At 44.9% G+C, this 17705-nt stretch overlaps 1 protein-coding gene across 1 annotated transcript in view; it reads right to left on the bottom strand.

Annotated features, from left to right (window-relative positions):
- Positions 1 to 16068, bottom strand: part of LOC148513905 (alpha-2,8-sialyltransferase 8E-like) — a 55811-nt gene extending 39743 nt beyond the window's left edge. The window contains exon 1 of the mRNA XM_088481325.1: positions 15963 to 16068. Within this exon, the coding sequence (XP_088337451.1) occupies positions 15963 to 16068 (106 nt within the window). The remainder of the gene's footprint in view (positions 1 to 15962) is intronic.
- Between the last annotated feature and the right edge of the window lie 1637 nt (positions 16069 to 17705).

The following is a 17705-nucleotide window of genomic DNA, read 5'->3' as shown; positions in this document are numbered from 1 at the left end:
CATACTAGTATGACACACACTAGTTATAGGGAAAGACCTTAGCCGTTCCTTGCCACTCCGTCATAAATGGCATATTGGCAAGTTTACGTTTCTCTTCAGATGATTTAAATGTTTTTTTTAAGGTCATTTTCCTGAACTTTGTCATTTGGGATTGTATGTCGCCTCTACTATGTCATTGGGCATCGGCCTTGGCAGACGACGTTGATGGCATGTTATCGTCTATGTCATGACTAGTGGCAGCAGCTTCAGCACTAGGAGGAAGTGGTTCTTGATCTTTCTCTATTTTATTTTTATCAGAGAAAGTTTGGTCCTCCATTTATGTTATATTGATTTGATATATACGTGCGGCTAAATCGCACACAAACACAGAAAATATTTTTTTATTTTTGCTGGAGAGTAGTGAACTTTGTGGGTTACACCACCCTTTAAGAAATGAGCCAGCCGGCTCTTTACTTATGGGACACAGGCGCACGCTTGGCGCTGCTCCTTTGTTGATACACGTGCAGCCACAGTGCACACAATTCACAAACACAGAAAATATTTTTTTATTTTGTTTGGAGTGTACTTTGGGGGTTACAGCACCCTTTATTGGAAAAGCCAGCCGGCCCTTTACTTATGACACAGGCGCACGCTTGACACTACTTTGTTGATGCACGTGCGGCTACTGCGCACACAATTCACAAACACCGAAAATATTTTTTTATTTTGTTTGGAGTGCCCTTTTGGGGTTACAGCACCCTTTAAAGGACAAGCCTGCTGGCCGTTTACTTATGGGACACAGGCGCACGCTTGTCGCTGCTCCTTCGTTGATGCACGTGCAGCCACAGTGCACACAATTCACAAACACAGAAATTTTTTTTTTATTTTGTTTGGAGTGCCCTTTGGGGGTTACAGCACCCATTAGCGGTCAATCCAGCCGGCCCTTTATTTTTGGAACACAGGCGCACGCTTGACACTACTTTGTTGATGCACCTGCGGCTACTGCGCACACAATTCACAAACACAGAAAATATTTTTTTATTTTTTTTGGAGTGTACTTTGGGGGTTACAGCACCTTTTAACGGTCAAGCCAGCTGGCCCTTTACTTATGACACAGTCGCACACTTGGCACTACTTTGTTGATGCACGTGTGGCTACTGCGCACACAATTCACAAACACAAAAAAATATATATTTTTAATTTGTTTGGAGTGCCCTTTGGGGGTTACAGCACCATTTAGCGGTCAATCCAGCCGGCCCTTTATTTATGGGACACAGGCGCACGCTTGGCACTACTTTGTTGATGCACTTGCGGCTACTGCTCACACAATTCACAAACACAGAAAATATTTTTTTATTTTGTTTGGAGTGTACTTTGGGGGTTACAGCACCCTTTATCGGACAAGCCAGCCGGCCCTTTACTTATGACACAGGCGCACGCTTGGCACTACTTTGATGATGCACGTGCGGCTACTGCGCACACAATTCACAAACACAGAAAATATTTTTTTATTTGGTTTGGAGTGTACTTTGGGGGTTACAGCACTCCTTAACGGTCAAGCCAGCTGGCCCTTTACTTATGACACAGGCGCACGCTTGGCACTACTTTGTTGATGCACGTGCGGCTACTGCGCACACAATTCACAAACACAGAAAATATTTTTTTATTTGGTTTGGAGTGTTCTTTGGGGGTTACAGCACCTTTTAATGGTCAAGCCAGCCGGCCCTTTACTTATGACACAGGTGCACGCTTGGCACTACTTTGTTGATGCACGTGCGGCTACTGCACACACAATTCACAAACACTGAAAATATATATATATTTTTTTGGAGTGTACTTTGGGGGTTACAGCACCCTTTAACGGACAAGCCAGCCGACCCTTTACTAATGGGACACAGGCGCACGCTTGGCGCTGCTCCTTTGTTGATGCACGTGCAGCCACAGTGCACACAATTCACAAACACAGAAAAAATATATTTTTTTTAGCACTTGGGGGGAGCACCCCTGATGGACAGAGCACCCCCTGGGCAACACTACAGCACCCCTTTAGGACTGGGACACTGCACAGGACTTTGGAGTGGACACAGCCCCTATGGACAACTGACTGCACAACACTGTCCAGCCAGCCCCTATGGACTTTGAAGTAGTGGACACAGCCCCTATGGACAACAGCAGCACAGTGCAGCACAGCACAGCACAACACTACTCTGCACTACACTACACTACACAGCCCAGCCAGCCCTAACTCCCACCCTCCCTCTTCACTGTCCACAGCCGAGTGAGAAAATGGCGCCGACGCGGGTACCTTATATAGGATCCAAAACCCGCGAGACCCGGAAGGTGGGATGATGACGTTTTGCCTCGATTTCAGATCCGAGTCAGGTGGGAAAAGTCGAGCCTGACTCGGATCGGCCTCGGATCGGGGGAGGCTCGGGGGTATTTGGATTTCAGAAATCCGAACCCGCTCAACCCTAATAAGAATACACAGTAATGCATCACCATAACCCCTTTATGGACAATACAAGACTAATATGTTTGTAATGTGACTTTTTAATTCAAATATTGTTTAATGAAGCAAATTAAAGGTTTTCAAATGGGCAGAATAAGATATCCTTTCAAAATGAATATGTCTGAGTTGTTTAATTTTAAATTATGTTGCTGGGCTGGGGGGTGGGGGCTTGTATTATTTTCTTGAGTCTTTGGGGGTCTGCCCTGTGCTGGGAGATGTTATTGTCTTTCCATTGCTTACAGTAAGTGCCCTCTATACAATATATACTCACAGACATATGACCATAAGGGGTCCAGAAGATAAATGCAAGTGGGGGTCCCAGAGAGGGTGGCTGGCTACATTGGTCTATTAGCAGATGACATATTCACATGTGCATTGTATGGGGGACTAGATCCAAAGACACTGACAATTGTCTCTTTTCTGGAATGGGTACAAATGATTACAGATAGATTGTCAGTTATAAATGCACATTTAAGTGAATGAGTTTGTTAAACTTTCTATCGTCAGATGATAGATGTGACCCATAAACTTAAACTAAAATTAACTAAAATAAACACAGGAGACCAAGTTATGCCGTTTAAATTAACTGGTCAACTTTATAAACTTACATGGTCTTAGGCCAAAAGTATATCACAACTTGTAAGGGCCAACTATACCTATCAGAGTAAGTGATGCGGTCCCAACACCCATGCCAATGCACCATTCATCCTGCTCGGCCGAGAGGTGCCGCTGACCCCAATAGAGTGTAATCAGCCTATCAGTGCATTGAAGGGGTGCGTACCGCTATTACTGCCGCAAGATGGACGCTTCAATATTGCCGGTCTTTCCCTGCTATGAAATAAAGCTGACACAATTCACAATAGGGGAGGGAGGGAGATCAAACTCAAAGAGGCAGATTTTTCAACAGCAGATTCCCTACACCCTCTCACATAACACGCCCCCTAACCTCTCATCCTATCACCACACCCTCTCACATAACACGCCCCCTAACCTCTCATCCAATCACCACACCCTCTCACATAACACGCCCCCTAACCTCTCATCCTATCACCACACCCTCTCACATAACATGCCCCACAACTTCTCATCATATCACCACACCCTCTCACATAACACGCCCCCTAACCTCTCATCCTATCACCACAACCTCTCACATAACACGCCCCCTAACCTCTCATCCTATCAACACACCCTCTCACATAACAAAACCCCTAACCTCTCATCCTATAACCACAACCTCTCACATAACACGCCCCCTAACCTCTCATCCTATCACCACACCATCTCACATAACATGCCCCCTAACCTCTCATCCTATCACCACACCCTCTCACTTAACACGACCCCTAACCTCTCATACTATCACCACACCCTCTCACATAACACGCCCCCTAACCTCTCATCCTATCACCACACCCTCTAACATAACACGCCCACTAACCTCTCATCCTATCACCACACCCTCTCACATAACACGCCCCCTAACCTCTCATCCTATCACCACACCCTCACATAACATGCCCCCTAACCTCTCATCCTATTACCACTCCCTCTCACATAACACACACCCTAACCTCTCATCCTATTATCACACCCTCTAACATAACACGCCCCCTAATCTCTCAACCTATCACCACACCCTCTCACATAACATGCCCCCTAACCTCTCATCTTATCACCACATGCACTCACATAACACACCCCCTATCCTCTCATCCTATCACCACACCCTCAGATAACACGCCCCCTAACCTCTCATCCTATTACCACTCCTTCTCACACAACACACACCCTAACCTCTCATCCTATTACCACACCCTCACAAAACACGCCCCCTAACCTCTCATCCTATTACCACACCCTCACATAACACGCCCCCTAACCTCTCATCCTATTACCACTCCTTCTCACACAACACACACCCTAACCTCTCATCCTATTACCACACCCTCTCAAATAACACGCCCCCTAATCTCTCATCCTATCACCACACCCTCTCACATAACATGCCCACTAATCTCTCATCCAATCACCACACCCTCTCTCATAACACGCCCCCTAACCTCTCATCTTATCACCACACCCACTCACATAACACGCCCCCTAACCTCTCATCCCATCACCACACCCTCACATAACACGACCCCTAACCTCTCATCCTATCACCACACCCTCTCACATAACACGCCCCCTAACCTCTCATCCTATCACCACACCATCACATAACACGACCCCTAACCTCTCATCCTATTACCACACCCTCACATAACATGCCCGCTAACCTCTCATCCTGTTACCACACCCTCACATAACATGCCCCCTAACCTCTCATCTTATCACCACACTCTCTCACATAACACGCCCCCTAACCTCTCATCCTATCACCACACCCTCTCACATAACACGTCCCCTAACCACTCATCCTATCACCACACCCTCTCACATAACACGCCCCCTAACCTCTCATCCTATCACCACACCCCCTCACATAACACTCCCTCTAATCTTTCATCCTATCACCACACACCCTCACATAACATGCCCCCTAACCTCTCATCCTATCACCACACCCTCTCACATAACACGCCCCTAATCTCTCACCCTATCACCACACCCTCTCACATAAAACGCCCCCTAACCTCTCATCCTATCACCACACCCTCTCACATAACACCCCCTAATCTCTCATCCTATCACCATACCCTCTCACATAACACACCCCCTAACCTCTCATCCTATCACCACACCCTCTCACATAACACGCCCCCTAAACGCTCATCCTATCACCACACCCTCACATAACATGCCCCCTAACCTCTCATCCTATCACCACACCCTCACATAACACAACCCCTAACCTCTCATCCTATTACCACACCAACACATAACATGCCCCCTAACCTCTCATCTTTTCACCACACTCTCTCACATAACACGTCCCCTAACCTCTTATCCTGTTACCTCACCCTCACAAAACATGCCCCCTAACCTCTCATCTTATCACCACACTCTCTCACATAACACGCCCCCTAACCTCTCATCCTATCACCACACCCTCTCACATAACACCCCCTAATCTCTCATCCTATCACCACAACCTCTCACATAACACACGCCCTAACCTCTCATCCTATCACCACACCCTCTCACATAACACGCCCCCTAACCTCTCATCCTATCACCACACCCTCACATAACATGCCCCCTTACCTCTCATCCTATCACCACACCCTCACATAACACGACCCCTAACCTCTCATCCTATTACCACACCCTCACATAACATGCCCCATATCCTCTCATCTTATCACCACACTTTCTCACATAACACGCCACCTACCCTCTCATCCTGTTACCTCACCCTCACATAACATGCCCCCTAACCTCTCAATTTATCACCACACTCTCTCACATAACATGCCCCCTAACCTCTCATCCTATCACCACACCCTCTCACAAAACACGCCCCCTAACCTCTCATCCTATCACAACACCCCCTCACATAACACTCCCCCTAACCTTTCATCCTATCACCACACACCCTCACATAACACTACCCCTAATCTCTCATCCTATCACCACACCCTCTCACATAACATGCCCCCTAACCTCTCATCCTATCACCACACCCTCTCACATAACACCCCCTAATCTCTCATCCTATCACCACACCCTCTCACATAACACACCCCCTAACCTCTCATCCTATCACCACACCCTCTCAGATAACACGCCCCCTAACCTCTCATCCTATCACCACACCCTCACATAACATGCCCCCTAACCTCTCATCCTATTACCACTCCCTCTCACATAACACACACCCTAAACTCTCATCCTATCACCACACCCTCTAACATAACATGCCCCCTATTCTCTCATCCTATCACCACACCCTCTCACATAACACGCCCCCTAACCTCTCATCCTATCACCACACCCTCTCACATAACACTCCCCCTAACCTTTCATCCTATCACCACACACCCTAACATAACACGCCACCTAATCTCTCACCCTATCACCACAACCTCTCACATAACACACCCCCTAACCTCTCATCCTATCACCACACCCTCTCACATAACACGCCCCCTAACCTCTCATCCAATCACCACACCCTCACATAACATGCCCCCTTACCTCTCATCCTGTCACCACACCCTCACATAACATGACCCCTAACCTCTCTTCCTATTACCACACCCTCACATAACATGCCCCCTAACCTCTCATCTTATCACCACACTCTCACATAACACGCCCCCACCCTCTCATCCTGTTGCCACACCCTCACATAACATGCCCCCTAACCTCTCAACTTCTCACCACACTCTCTCACATAACACGCCCCCTAACCTCTCATCCTATCACCATACCCTCTCACATAACACTCCCCCTAACCTCTCATCCTATCACCACACCCCCTCACATAACACTGCCCCTAACCTCTCATCCTATCACCACACACCCTCACATAACACGCCCCCTAATCACTCACCCTATCACCACACCCTCTCACATAACACGCCCCCTAACCTCTCATCCTATCACCACACCCTCTCACATAACACCCCCTAATCTCTCATCCTATCACCACACCCTCTCACATAACACACCCCCTTACCTCTCATCCTATCACCACACCCTCTCACATAACACGCCCCCTAACCTCTCATCCTATCACCACACCCTCACATAACATGCCCCCTAACCTCTCAACTATTACCACTCCCTCTCACATAACACACACCCTAACCTCTCATCCTATTACCACACCCTCTAACATAACATGCCCCCTATTCTCTCATCCTATCACCACACCCTCTCACATAACACGCCCCCTAATCTCTCATCCTATCACCACACCCTCTCACATAACACACCCCTAACCTCTCATCCTATCACCACACCCTCACATAACACGACCCCTAACCTCTCATCCTATTACCACACCCTCACATAACATGCCCCCTAACCTCTCATCCTGTTACCACACCCTCACATAACATGCCCCCTAACCTCTCATCCTATCACCGCACTCTCTCACATAACACGCCCCCTAACCTCTCATCCTATCACCACACCCTCTCACATAACACACCCCCTAACCTGTCATCCTATCACCACACCCCCTCACATAACACTCCGCCTAACCTTTCATCCTATCACCACACCCCCGCACATAACACGCCCCCTAACCTCTCATCCTATTACCGCACTCTCTCACATAACACGCCCCCTAACCTCTCATCCTATCACCACACCCTCTCACATAACACGCCCCCTAATCTCTCATCCTATCACCACACCCTCTCACATAACACGCCCCCTAACCTCTCATCCTATCACCACACCCTCTCACATAACACCCCCTAACCTCTCATCCTATCACCACACCCTCTCACATAACACACCCCCTAACCTCTCATCCTATCACTACACCCTCTCACATAACACGCACCCTAACCTCTCATCCTATCACCACACCCTCTCACATAACACACCCCCTAACCTCTCATCCTATCACCACACCCTCTCACATAACACACCCCCTATCCTCTCATCCTTTCACCACACCCTCTCACTTAACACACTCCCTAACCTTTCATCCTATCACCACACCCTCTCACATAACACGCCCCCTAACCTCTCATCCTATCACCACACCCTCTCACATAACACACCCCCTAACCTCTCATCCTATCACCACACCCTCTCACATAACACACCCCCTAACCTCTCATCCTATCACCACACCCTCTCACATAGCACACCCCCTATCTTCTCATCCTATCACAACACCCTCTCACATAACACACTTCCTAACCTCTCATCCTATCACCACAGCCTCTCACATAACATGCCCCCTAACCTCTCATCCTATCACCACACCCTCTCACATAACACACCCCCTAACCTCTCATCCTATCACCACACCCTCTCACATAACACACCCCCTAACCTCTCATCCTATCACCACACCCTCTCACATAACACACCCCCTAACCTCTCATCCTATCACCACACCCTCTCACATAATTTGTAATTTAAATGGATTTCATGTGAGTTCTACCACTATCCACCTATAAGTGTTTCATTAACTTCAAAACCCTCTATACTCCAGTTGCAATAATACAGCATAGATTGTAGACAAACTTAGGTTCACAATAACAGTTCTGTATTATTAACAAATTGTGGCCCACGACTGTACAGGACTCAGCCTGAGACACATCATTATTTGCCCCATTAGACAATTAATTAATATTACATATCTCATGTAGCCAAACTACTTAACAGCAATTAACTGAACATCATCCGCGGCATTAACCATCCAATCATGAAATTAACACCTGATGCTTCATTTGTAGCCATAGAGCAACATGAAATCATTGTGTCAAACAGTTACCACAGCCATTGAATGACTGCGGAACTAACCAATCAGAAGACACCAACAAAGACCAATCAGAACAAAGGCAGAGACTCACAATGCATTTAAGACCCCATCTCATCAAGTACCCACTACTACAACATCCAGAGGAAGACCATACATTGGTCAAAATGCGTTAGTGATACACCCAAGCTTATACTGGTTCTATATCCCCGATACTCCCCGCACAGAGACACTGCTTACTGAGACCCATACAAAGCTGAACCACATGAGCAGCAAGTAACACATGACCAGGAAGCAACAGAGACCAGGAAGTAACAGAGTGCCAGGATGCCAAAGACGGGCACCCGCATCCACCGACCAGAGGACACGAAGCACGGACAGGAGGAGGAGGGATCCAGGCACATGCAGCAACAGGAAGACAGGTGACTCTCTGTGATGGAGGGGGAAGCAGGCTGAGATCATGAGCGGTCGCATACAGTGGTTCCCCTCCCAAGACAGGGAACTGTAAGGCTACACAGCAGGAATGTAGGGTAGAGTCTTTAATTAGACATATCACTCACTCCGTCCACAGCCATTACAACCCCAGTCCGGAGATCCTGCACCCTAGTCTGAGTGGTTCTCATCCACCCTGACCAGAAGACATCCCCGGCAACCAACAGCATACCACAACCAATATCTGACTCAAACCAAACTCTCTACATCAGAACATTATATTTCACTTATTGGAATAGACAGCAGGACGCCGCTACTCTCTCTCCCCCACTTGCTATCACTGACAATTTTACCAATCCCTATCCTCAATAATGGTCTCAGTACAGCCAACCAAGTGCACCTATATAGAGTTTATTGACTTACTGACAAGTTGAGTGCTAGATTAGCACTTCTATATATAGCTATCTATTTTAAAGTTAATCATGCATGTATTGTTCTAAGGGCCTGATTCAGAGCCGTTCGCTATTTGCGGTCGTTCGTTCAAAAACAAGGGGTGGCTATTCAAATGATCCGTTCGCAAATTGCAGTCTGTTCACACCTCTAAGTCTGAACGAGCGAGCAAAACATACACTCGTTTATTTGTTAAAAACGCCCCCTGGCCGCTCGCACCATACGTCATGTCCGCTATTTATTAGATTAATCGAGTACATCGACCAGCGTATGAACTGCTCGCTATTCTTGTGGTTGGTTTTTGCTACCACAATTTTGCGAACAGTTCTGGCTTAAAAAAAACCCAGTGACGTGGTCAATGACGCTGCTGTTTTAAATATGCACACCCATAAAACGCCCGTTTTGACCTTTAAGCACGCCTGTGTTCTGATTTCCACTCCCCGTTTTCAAGCACCTTCCCCTGTTACCACCCACATACGCCTCATCCTGTCACTCAAATTATCAGGCATTCGCTATTTTGCGAGCACATGAATTTCGGCCGCACTGACTGGTTCGCGCATGCGTATAACGATCCGTACGCATGCGCAGATGTGCGAACATCGCTCGGAACGAGCGTACTGCCGCTAGCGAGTGGCTCTGAATGAGGGCCTAAGTGTACGTTTGGCAATTTATTGTATGATTTCTATTCACTATCAGCGTAATCCACATTTTTGTACTTGTTATGACAGTCTGTCGTTAATACTATAAGCAAATTATCCTAGCATTAGGACACATATCCCAGGTATAAGGCACAGTTAGTGTACCACACAAGTCTAGAAAGGTTAAGCGCTGAATATTCTATCTTTATATTATATGCCAAAAGGGAAGACATCCTTTTATTCAGCAGCTTACCACAAACAACAGAACAGTAGCCCAGTGTGCAGTGTTCATTTATTCTCTATTATTATAAGTATTTAAACCTGACCGATCTAATCTATTATCAAATCTCCACCTATAATTAATTCATGATTACTATGTTGTAACAACAAATTTGAAATATGTTCAAAAAACGCCATGTTAGGACTAGGGGTGAGCGGGTTCGGATTTCTGAAATCCGAACCCCCCCGAGCCCCCGCGATCTGAGGCCGATCCGAGTCAGGCTCGACTTTTCCCACCTGACTCGGATCTGAAATCGAGGCAAAACGTCATCATCCCACCTTCCGGGTCTCGCGGGTTTTGGATCCTATATAAGGTACCCGCGTCGGCGCCATTTTCTCACTCGGCTGTGGACAGTGAAGAGGGAGGGTGGGAGTTAGGGCTGGCTGGGCTGTGTAGTGTAGTGTAGTGTAGTGCAGAGTAGTGTTGTGCTATGCTGTGCTGCACTGTGCTGCTGTTGTCCATAGGGGCTGTGTCCACTACTTCAAAGTCCATAGGGGCTGGCTGGACTGTGTTGTGCAGTCAGTTGTCCATAGGGGCTGTGTCCACTCCAAAGTCCTGTGCAGTGTCCCAGTCCTAAAGGGGTGCTGTAGTGTTGTCCAGGGGGTGCTCTGTCCGTAAGGGGTGCTCCCCCCAAGTGCTAAAAAAAAAAATATTTTTTCTGTGTTTGTGAATTGTGTGCGCAGTAGCCGCACGTGCATTAAAAAAGTAGTGCCAAGCGTGCACCTGTGTCATTAGTAAAGGGCCGGCTGGCTTGACTTTTAAAGGGTGCTGTAACCCCCAAAGTACACTCCAAGCCAAATGAAAAAAATATTTTCTGTGTTTGTGAATTGTGTGCGCAGTAGCCGCACGTGCATCAACAAATTAGTGCCAAGCGTGCGCCTGTGTCATAAGTAAAGGGCCGGCTGGCTTGACCATTAAAGGGTGCTGTACCCCCAAAGTACACTCCAAACCAAATAAAAAAATATTTTCTGTGTTTGTGAATTGTGTGCGCAGTAGCCGCACGTGCATCAACAAAGTAGTGCCAAGCGTGCGCCTGTGTCATAAGTAAAGGGCCGGCTGGCTCATTTCTTAAAGGGTGGTGTAACCCACAAAGTGCACTTCTGTCCAACAAAAATATAAAAAAATATTTTCTGTGTTTGTGTGCGCCTTAGCTGCACGTATATATCAATATAACATAAATGGAGGACCAAACTTTCTCCGATAAAAATAAAATAGGGAAAGATCAAGAACCATTTCCTCCTTGTGCTGTTGCTGCTGCTGGGAGTTGTTCATCATCCCAGAGAGGAAGTAGGAACAAAACCACTTTTACTAAACAATTGACCCTCCAACAGTCCCTAGTGAGGAGGATGAAGTACGACAGCAGTCATCCTGAAGCAAAACGTATAACTAAGGCCTTGACTGCTATGTTGGTGTTAGACGTGCGACCGGTATCCGCCATTAGTGCAGTGGGATTTAGACAATTGATGGAGGTAGTGTGTCCCGATTCCAAATCCCGTCTAAATTCCACCTGCATCCTCAAAGCAGCAGCGACAAGCATGCGTCTGTCTGTTAAAGGGTGGTGTAACCCTCAAAGTGCGCTCCACAAACAATAAAAAAATTCTTATTTTTTTTTCTCTTTGTGAAATGTGTGGGCTGTAGCCGCACCTGCATCCTTAAAGCAGCAGCGACAAGCGTGCATCTGTCTGTTAAAGGGTGGTGACACCCTCAAAGTGTGCTCAACAAACAATAAAAATATTTTTCTTTTTTTTCTCCCTTTGTGAAATGTGTGGGCTGTAGCCGCACCTGCATCCTCAAAGCAGCAGCGACAAGCGTGCGCCTGTGTCATAAGTCAAGGGCCGGTTTGGACATCTGGTCCGGACTGAAGGACGTGCCAACAATTTCAGACAAGTCTACTGTCACTGCATATGATACTGTCCTCAAAGCAGCAGCGACAAGCGTGCGTCTGTCTGTTAAAGTGTGGTGTAACCCTCAAAGTGCGCTCCACAAACAATAAAACAATTCTTCTTTTTTTTTCTGTCTTTGTGAATTGTGTGGGCTGTAGCCACACTTGCATCCTCAAAGCAGCAGTGACAAGCGTGCGTCTGTCTGTTAAAGGGTGTTGTAACCCTCAAAGTGCTCCAAAAAATAAAAAACTATTTTTTTTATGTGTTTGTGACTTGTGTGCGATGTAGCCCCACGTGCTTCAACACAGTAGCAGCGCCAAGCGTGTGCCTGTGTCATAAGTCAAGGGCCGGTTTGGACATCTGGTCCGGACTGAAGGACGTGCCAACAATTTCTGACAAGTCTACTGTTACTGCATATGATACTGTCCTCAAAGCAGCAGCGACAAGCGTGCATCTGTCTGTTAAAGTGTGGTGACACCCTCAAAGTGTGCTCCACAAACAATAAAAATATTATTCCTTTTTTTTCTGTCTTTGTGAAATGTGTGGGCTGTAGCCGCACCTGCATCCTTAAAGCAGCAGCGACAAGCGTGCATCTGTCTGTTAAAGGGTGGTGTAACCCTCAAAGTGCGCTCCACAAACAATAAAAAAATTCTTCTTTTTTCTTCTGTCTTTGTGAATTGTGTGGGCTGTAGCCGCACTTGCATCCTCAAAGCAGCAGCGACAAGCGTGCGTCTGTCTGTTAAAGGGTGGTGTAACCCTCAAAGTGCGCTCCATAATCAATAAAAAAATTCTTCTTTTTTTTTCTGTCTTTGTGAAATGTGTGGGCTGTAGCCACACCTGCATCTTCAAAGCAGCAGTGACAAGCGTGCGTCTGTCTGTTAAAGGGTGGTGTAAACCTTCAAAGTGCGCTCCATAATCAATAAAAAAATTCTTCTTTTTTTTTCTGTCTTTGTGAATTGTATGGGCTGTAGCCGCACTTGCATCCTCAAAGCAGCAGCGACAAACGTGCGTCTGTCTGTTAAAGGGTGGTGTAACCCTCAAAGTGCGCTCCATAATCAATAAAAAAATTCTTCTTTTTTTTCTGTCTTTGTGAAATGTGTGGGCTGTAGCCGCACTTGCATCCTCAAAGCAGCAGCGACAAGCGTGCGTCTGTCTGTTAAAGGATTACATCGGTGACAGCATCCAAGTAGGCATGTCTTACAGTCCGTACCTGTACTGGCAGGAAAAAGAAGCAATTTGGAGGTCCCTGTACAAACTGGCTCTATTTTACCTGAGTTGCCCCCCCTCCAGTGTGTACTCCGAAAGAGTGTTTAGTGCAGCCGGGAACCTTGTCAGCAAAAGGCGTAGGAGGATGCTTCCACAAAATGTGGAGAAGATGATGTTCATAAAATGAATTATCAACTCTTCCAGGGAGACCAGCCTCCAGAACGTACAGAGGGACCTGTGGTTGTGGATTCCAGCGGGGACGAATTAATACTCTGTGAGGATGAGGATGTACACAACACTGAAGAGGGTGAGGAATCGGTGGATGAGGAGGATGAGGATGACATCTTGCCTCCGTAGAGCCAGTTTGTGCAGGGACAGATTAATTGCCAGCTTGTTTTGTGGGGGCCCAAACGAACCAATCATTTCAGCCACAGTTGTGAGGCAGACCCTGGCGCTGAAATGTTTGGTTTGTTAAAGTGTGCATGTCCTGTTTATACAACATAAGGGGAGGGTGGGTGGGAGGGCCCAAGGACAATTCCATCTTGCACCTCTTTTTTTTCTTTGAATTATGTACTGTTTGGGGCCAAGTTTTTCAAACTGCCATCCTGTCTGCCACTGCAGTGTCACTCCTAGATGGACCACATGTTTGTGCCGCCCACTCGTATCTCTTAGCATAGTCATCCAGCTACCTCGGTGCAACCTTTTGGATATAAAAACACTATTGTGAGGTGTTCAGTGTTCAGAATAGACTGGAAATGAGTGGAAATTAAGGTTATTGAGGTTAATAATAGCATAGGAGCCGAAAAACACACAAATTCTGTGATTTTAGCTGTTTTTATGCTTTTTTAAAAAAAAATACAGATCCAAAACACCAAACCCAGAACCCAAAACACGGAAGGGTGGTTTTGGCAAAACCAATCCAGATCCAAAACCAAAACACAAAACACGAAAAGTGGCCGGTGCACACCCCTAGTTAAGACTAGTTGGTGCATATATATTTAATATAGTATATGGTTTATCTCTGATAAGTAGATACAGCAATTTATATCTACCATTTTGATCAATCACTAAGTTAGTAACTGAATATCTAAGACGTTTGTTAAATAAGATCGCTACTCCTCTTTTCTTTGAGATATAAGGGGCCGATATACATTCTTGTATCTAATTATCCCTTAATAATATATTTCTATTCTTAACTCAATGTGCCTCCTGTATAAACACTATATCTGGTGAAAGTGATTTCAAATGGGTATTCACTCTCCTATGATTATTTTGCCATGTACGTTCCAGGAAATTAAAATACAGAGTTTTCATGGAGTAACTCTAAAGTTTTTACTATCATGTATTGAAGGCATTCAAATTTAACATCCCTATTTCCACATCGCCAGACCCTCCTCCCCTTTTATAGAGAAACCATTTGAAAACATCTTGCCGGCCATGTTCCTTCCAATACAATTGTAAAATATCCATTTCTTTTATGTACAGTTGTATCAAATTTAAAAAATGTTTTCCATACACCATCTTTTTCTATTTTTCCTTTCCAAACCCACACATAGTTTGTATTCATACCAATGCAAACATTAAGAATGTTTGAAGAACCAAATCCAAAAACAAAAAAAAATCCTACAATAGTACTTTAACTTTTCCTTCCCATAGAAACAAAAACAAACAAAAAGTCCTAACTTTATATTTTCTACATCATCTGGGGGATCGATTAGGAGAAATCCCATGTGGAAACAGTGAGGACAAATATTCCCCTGCTTTTTTGGGGTCCTCAAAAAAAAGAACAGATCCATTAACTATCATTATAAGTTTAGCTGGGAACAAAAGCGTAAACTTGTATTTTTTCTCATAAAGGATTTAACATATTGGAGAAAATTCCCTTCGTTTTTGAGATACAGCAAGTAAAAAGTCTTGAAATATTAAGATCTCCTGACCTTCAACTTATACTGAAGATTTTTTTCTATATGTCCGTAGCACCAGTTCTTTATCACGAGAATTCAAATATTTTGTGATGACTGGCCTAGGTCGATTATCTGAAAACTCTCTGGTCCCAATCTATGTTCCCTTTATATAGTTATATAGGATCCTTCACCCACTATTCCAAGGGCCTGATTTAAATCCCTCTGTATATATTCTATCAGGGCTAGGCCTTTTATCACTTCAGGTATCCCTATTATCCTCAAATTACTTCTGTGGCTTCTGTTTTCCAAGTCATCAATTTTATCTATGAGAGTTCTTATAGTAATTTCTGGTTTCTCAGATGACTCTTGGAAATCCTCCATGACATCTTCCATATCGCTTACTCTCTGTTCTAGTATTGCAATTCTTTTGGTATTTGATTCTGCTTGGGATACTACAGAGAATAGAATATTTCTAAATTCTTGGAACTGTTATTCTAGAAGGGGCTTAATTACTGTTAGCATTTTTGTGCTTGGGGCGATGGGGCATTTAAGGACGCCCTAGATATTGTTTCTAAATGTGATGTTTCAGAATGGATAGGGGACGTGGGAGATGATCCCCAACTTCTGCGTGAACTTGGGGAAGATAACATCTTAGGTTGTGTATTTTTTGCTCCAACGGGCTTATTTTTCCCCATGTTTTTAACGGTTCTTTGATCAAGTTATTTCTGCATACCCAGGGAGAAACTTACTTTTTAAATGTACTGTTTCTCTTTTTTTTGTCCCTTATCTTATAACATCTCAATTAGATCAGTTATTTTAAACACATGCCAATTACATCAATTAATAAGTACTATATTCATCATACGTATACTTCTATCCTCAGTCAATTACTGACTTATTAATGAGAATTGCTTAATAAACAATTGTTGCATTCAATAACCTTTCAATATAATTTGTATCTTTGCTGGCAGCTTTAGTATGGTATAATTTTTCCCGATCAGCAGTCCCAATTGTAGATTACACTTTTTTTCCTGTTGTATCAGGACCACCGCTGGTTTAATAAACAATTAGTTCAATCGATAGGTTATAGTCTCTCAGAATCACAATATTTTACCTTTATCCTTTTGTACAGCTTATATATAACTTAATTTTCCTCATTTGAACAATTCTAGCAGTGGCGTACACCATACCAAGTACCTTTCTCGCTTTTTCTAAATAATCAAAACACTAAATCTCCCTCTTGGTATGTATCACAGTTTCTTCCATTGTGTCCCAAACCAGCAAGCCATATCTGATTTACAGTAGTAAAAAAGAAAAAGTTGCAAGGTCCAATATAACTTTTTAATATTGCAGTACAGTAATTCACCTGTATCCTTGCTGGCAGCTTTAATATGGTATAGTTTTCCCCATATAAGCAGTCCCAAATATAGTATATACCACTCCAAGTATTTCTCTGTCTTTTTCTACATAGTAAAAATACTGCTGTTTTTCCTGCTGTTGATATATGCTTACCAGCTTTGCCAAAGAATACCATCAGTCATAAGAAAGCAGAGAAAACATCATAAACGTCACAATTTCCTTCCTAATATGCACCACAGTCTCTTCTGTTATATCCCAAACAAGCTGACCGCAAGGAGAAAAGAAAAAAAAACACCCAAATATCCAAACAGCCAATGTAACCTCTATTGATATTCAGGTATTTCTCACCGCAGACCTGACTTGATGTTCTTGCATATGTTGTCCGCTTCTCCCGCTCCGCACTTCAGGAGTCAGCGTCTATACAAGTTATCTGCTGATCTTATCTAGCACCGTCCTCTGCAGGACACGTGAGTATACTGCCACTATGTGTGGCAGTCACGCCCTCCAGTCCAAACTTTAGGAGCTTGATTTTATCTGGCACCATCCTCTGCAGGCCATGCAGGCTTACCACCAATATGTATGTATATTAACCACACCCTATGCTCCAAACTTCAAGAGTCAGCGTCTATACACGTTATCTGCTGATTTTATCTGGCACCATCCTCTGCAGG

The sequence above is a fragment of the Taudactylus pleione genome, unplaced genomic scaffold (genome assembly GCF_031769625.1).
Source record: "Taudactylus pleione unplaced genomic scaffold, aTauple2 ptg000268l, whole genome shotgun sequence".
In the NCBI taxonomy this organism is placed as follows: Eukaryota; Metazoa; Chordata; class Amphibia; order Anura; family Myobatrachidae; genus Taudactylus; species Taudactylus pleione.
This window is presented reverse-complemented; position numbering and strand designations above follow the sequence as displayed.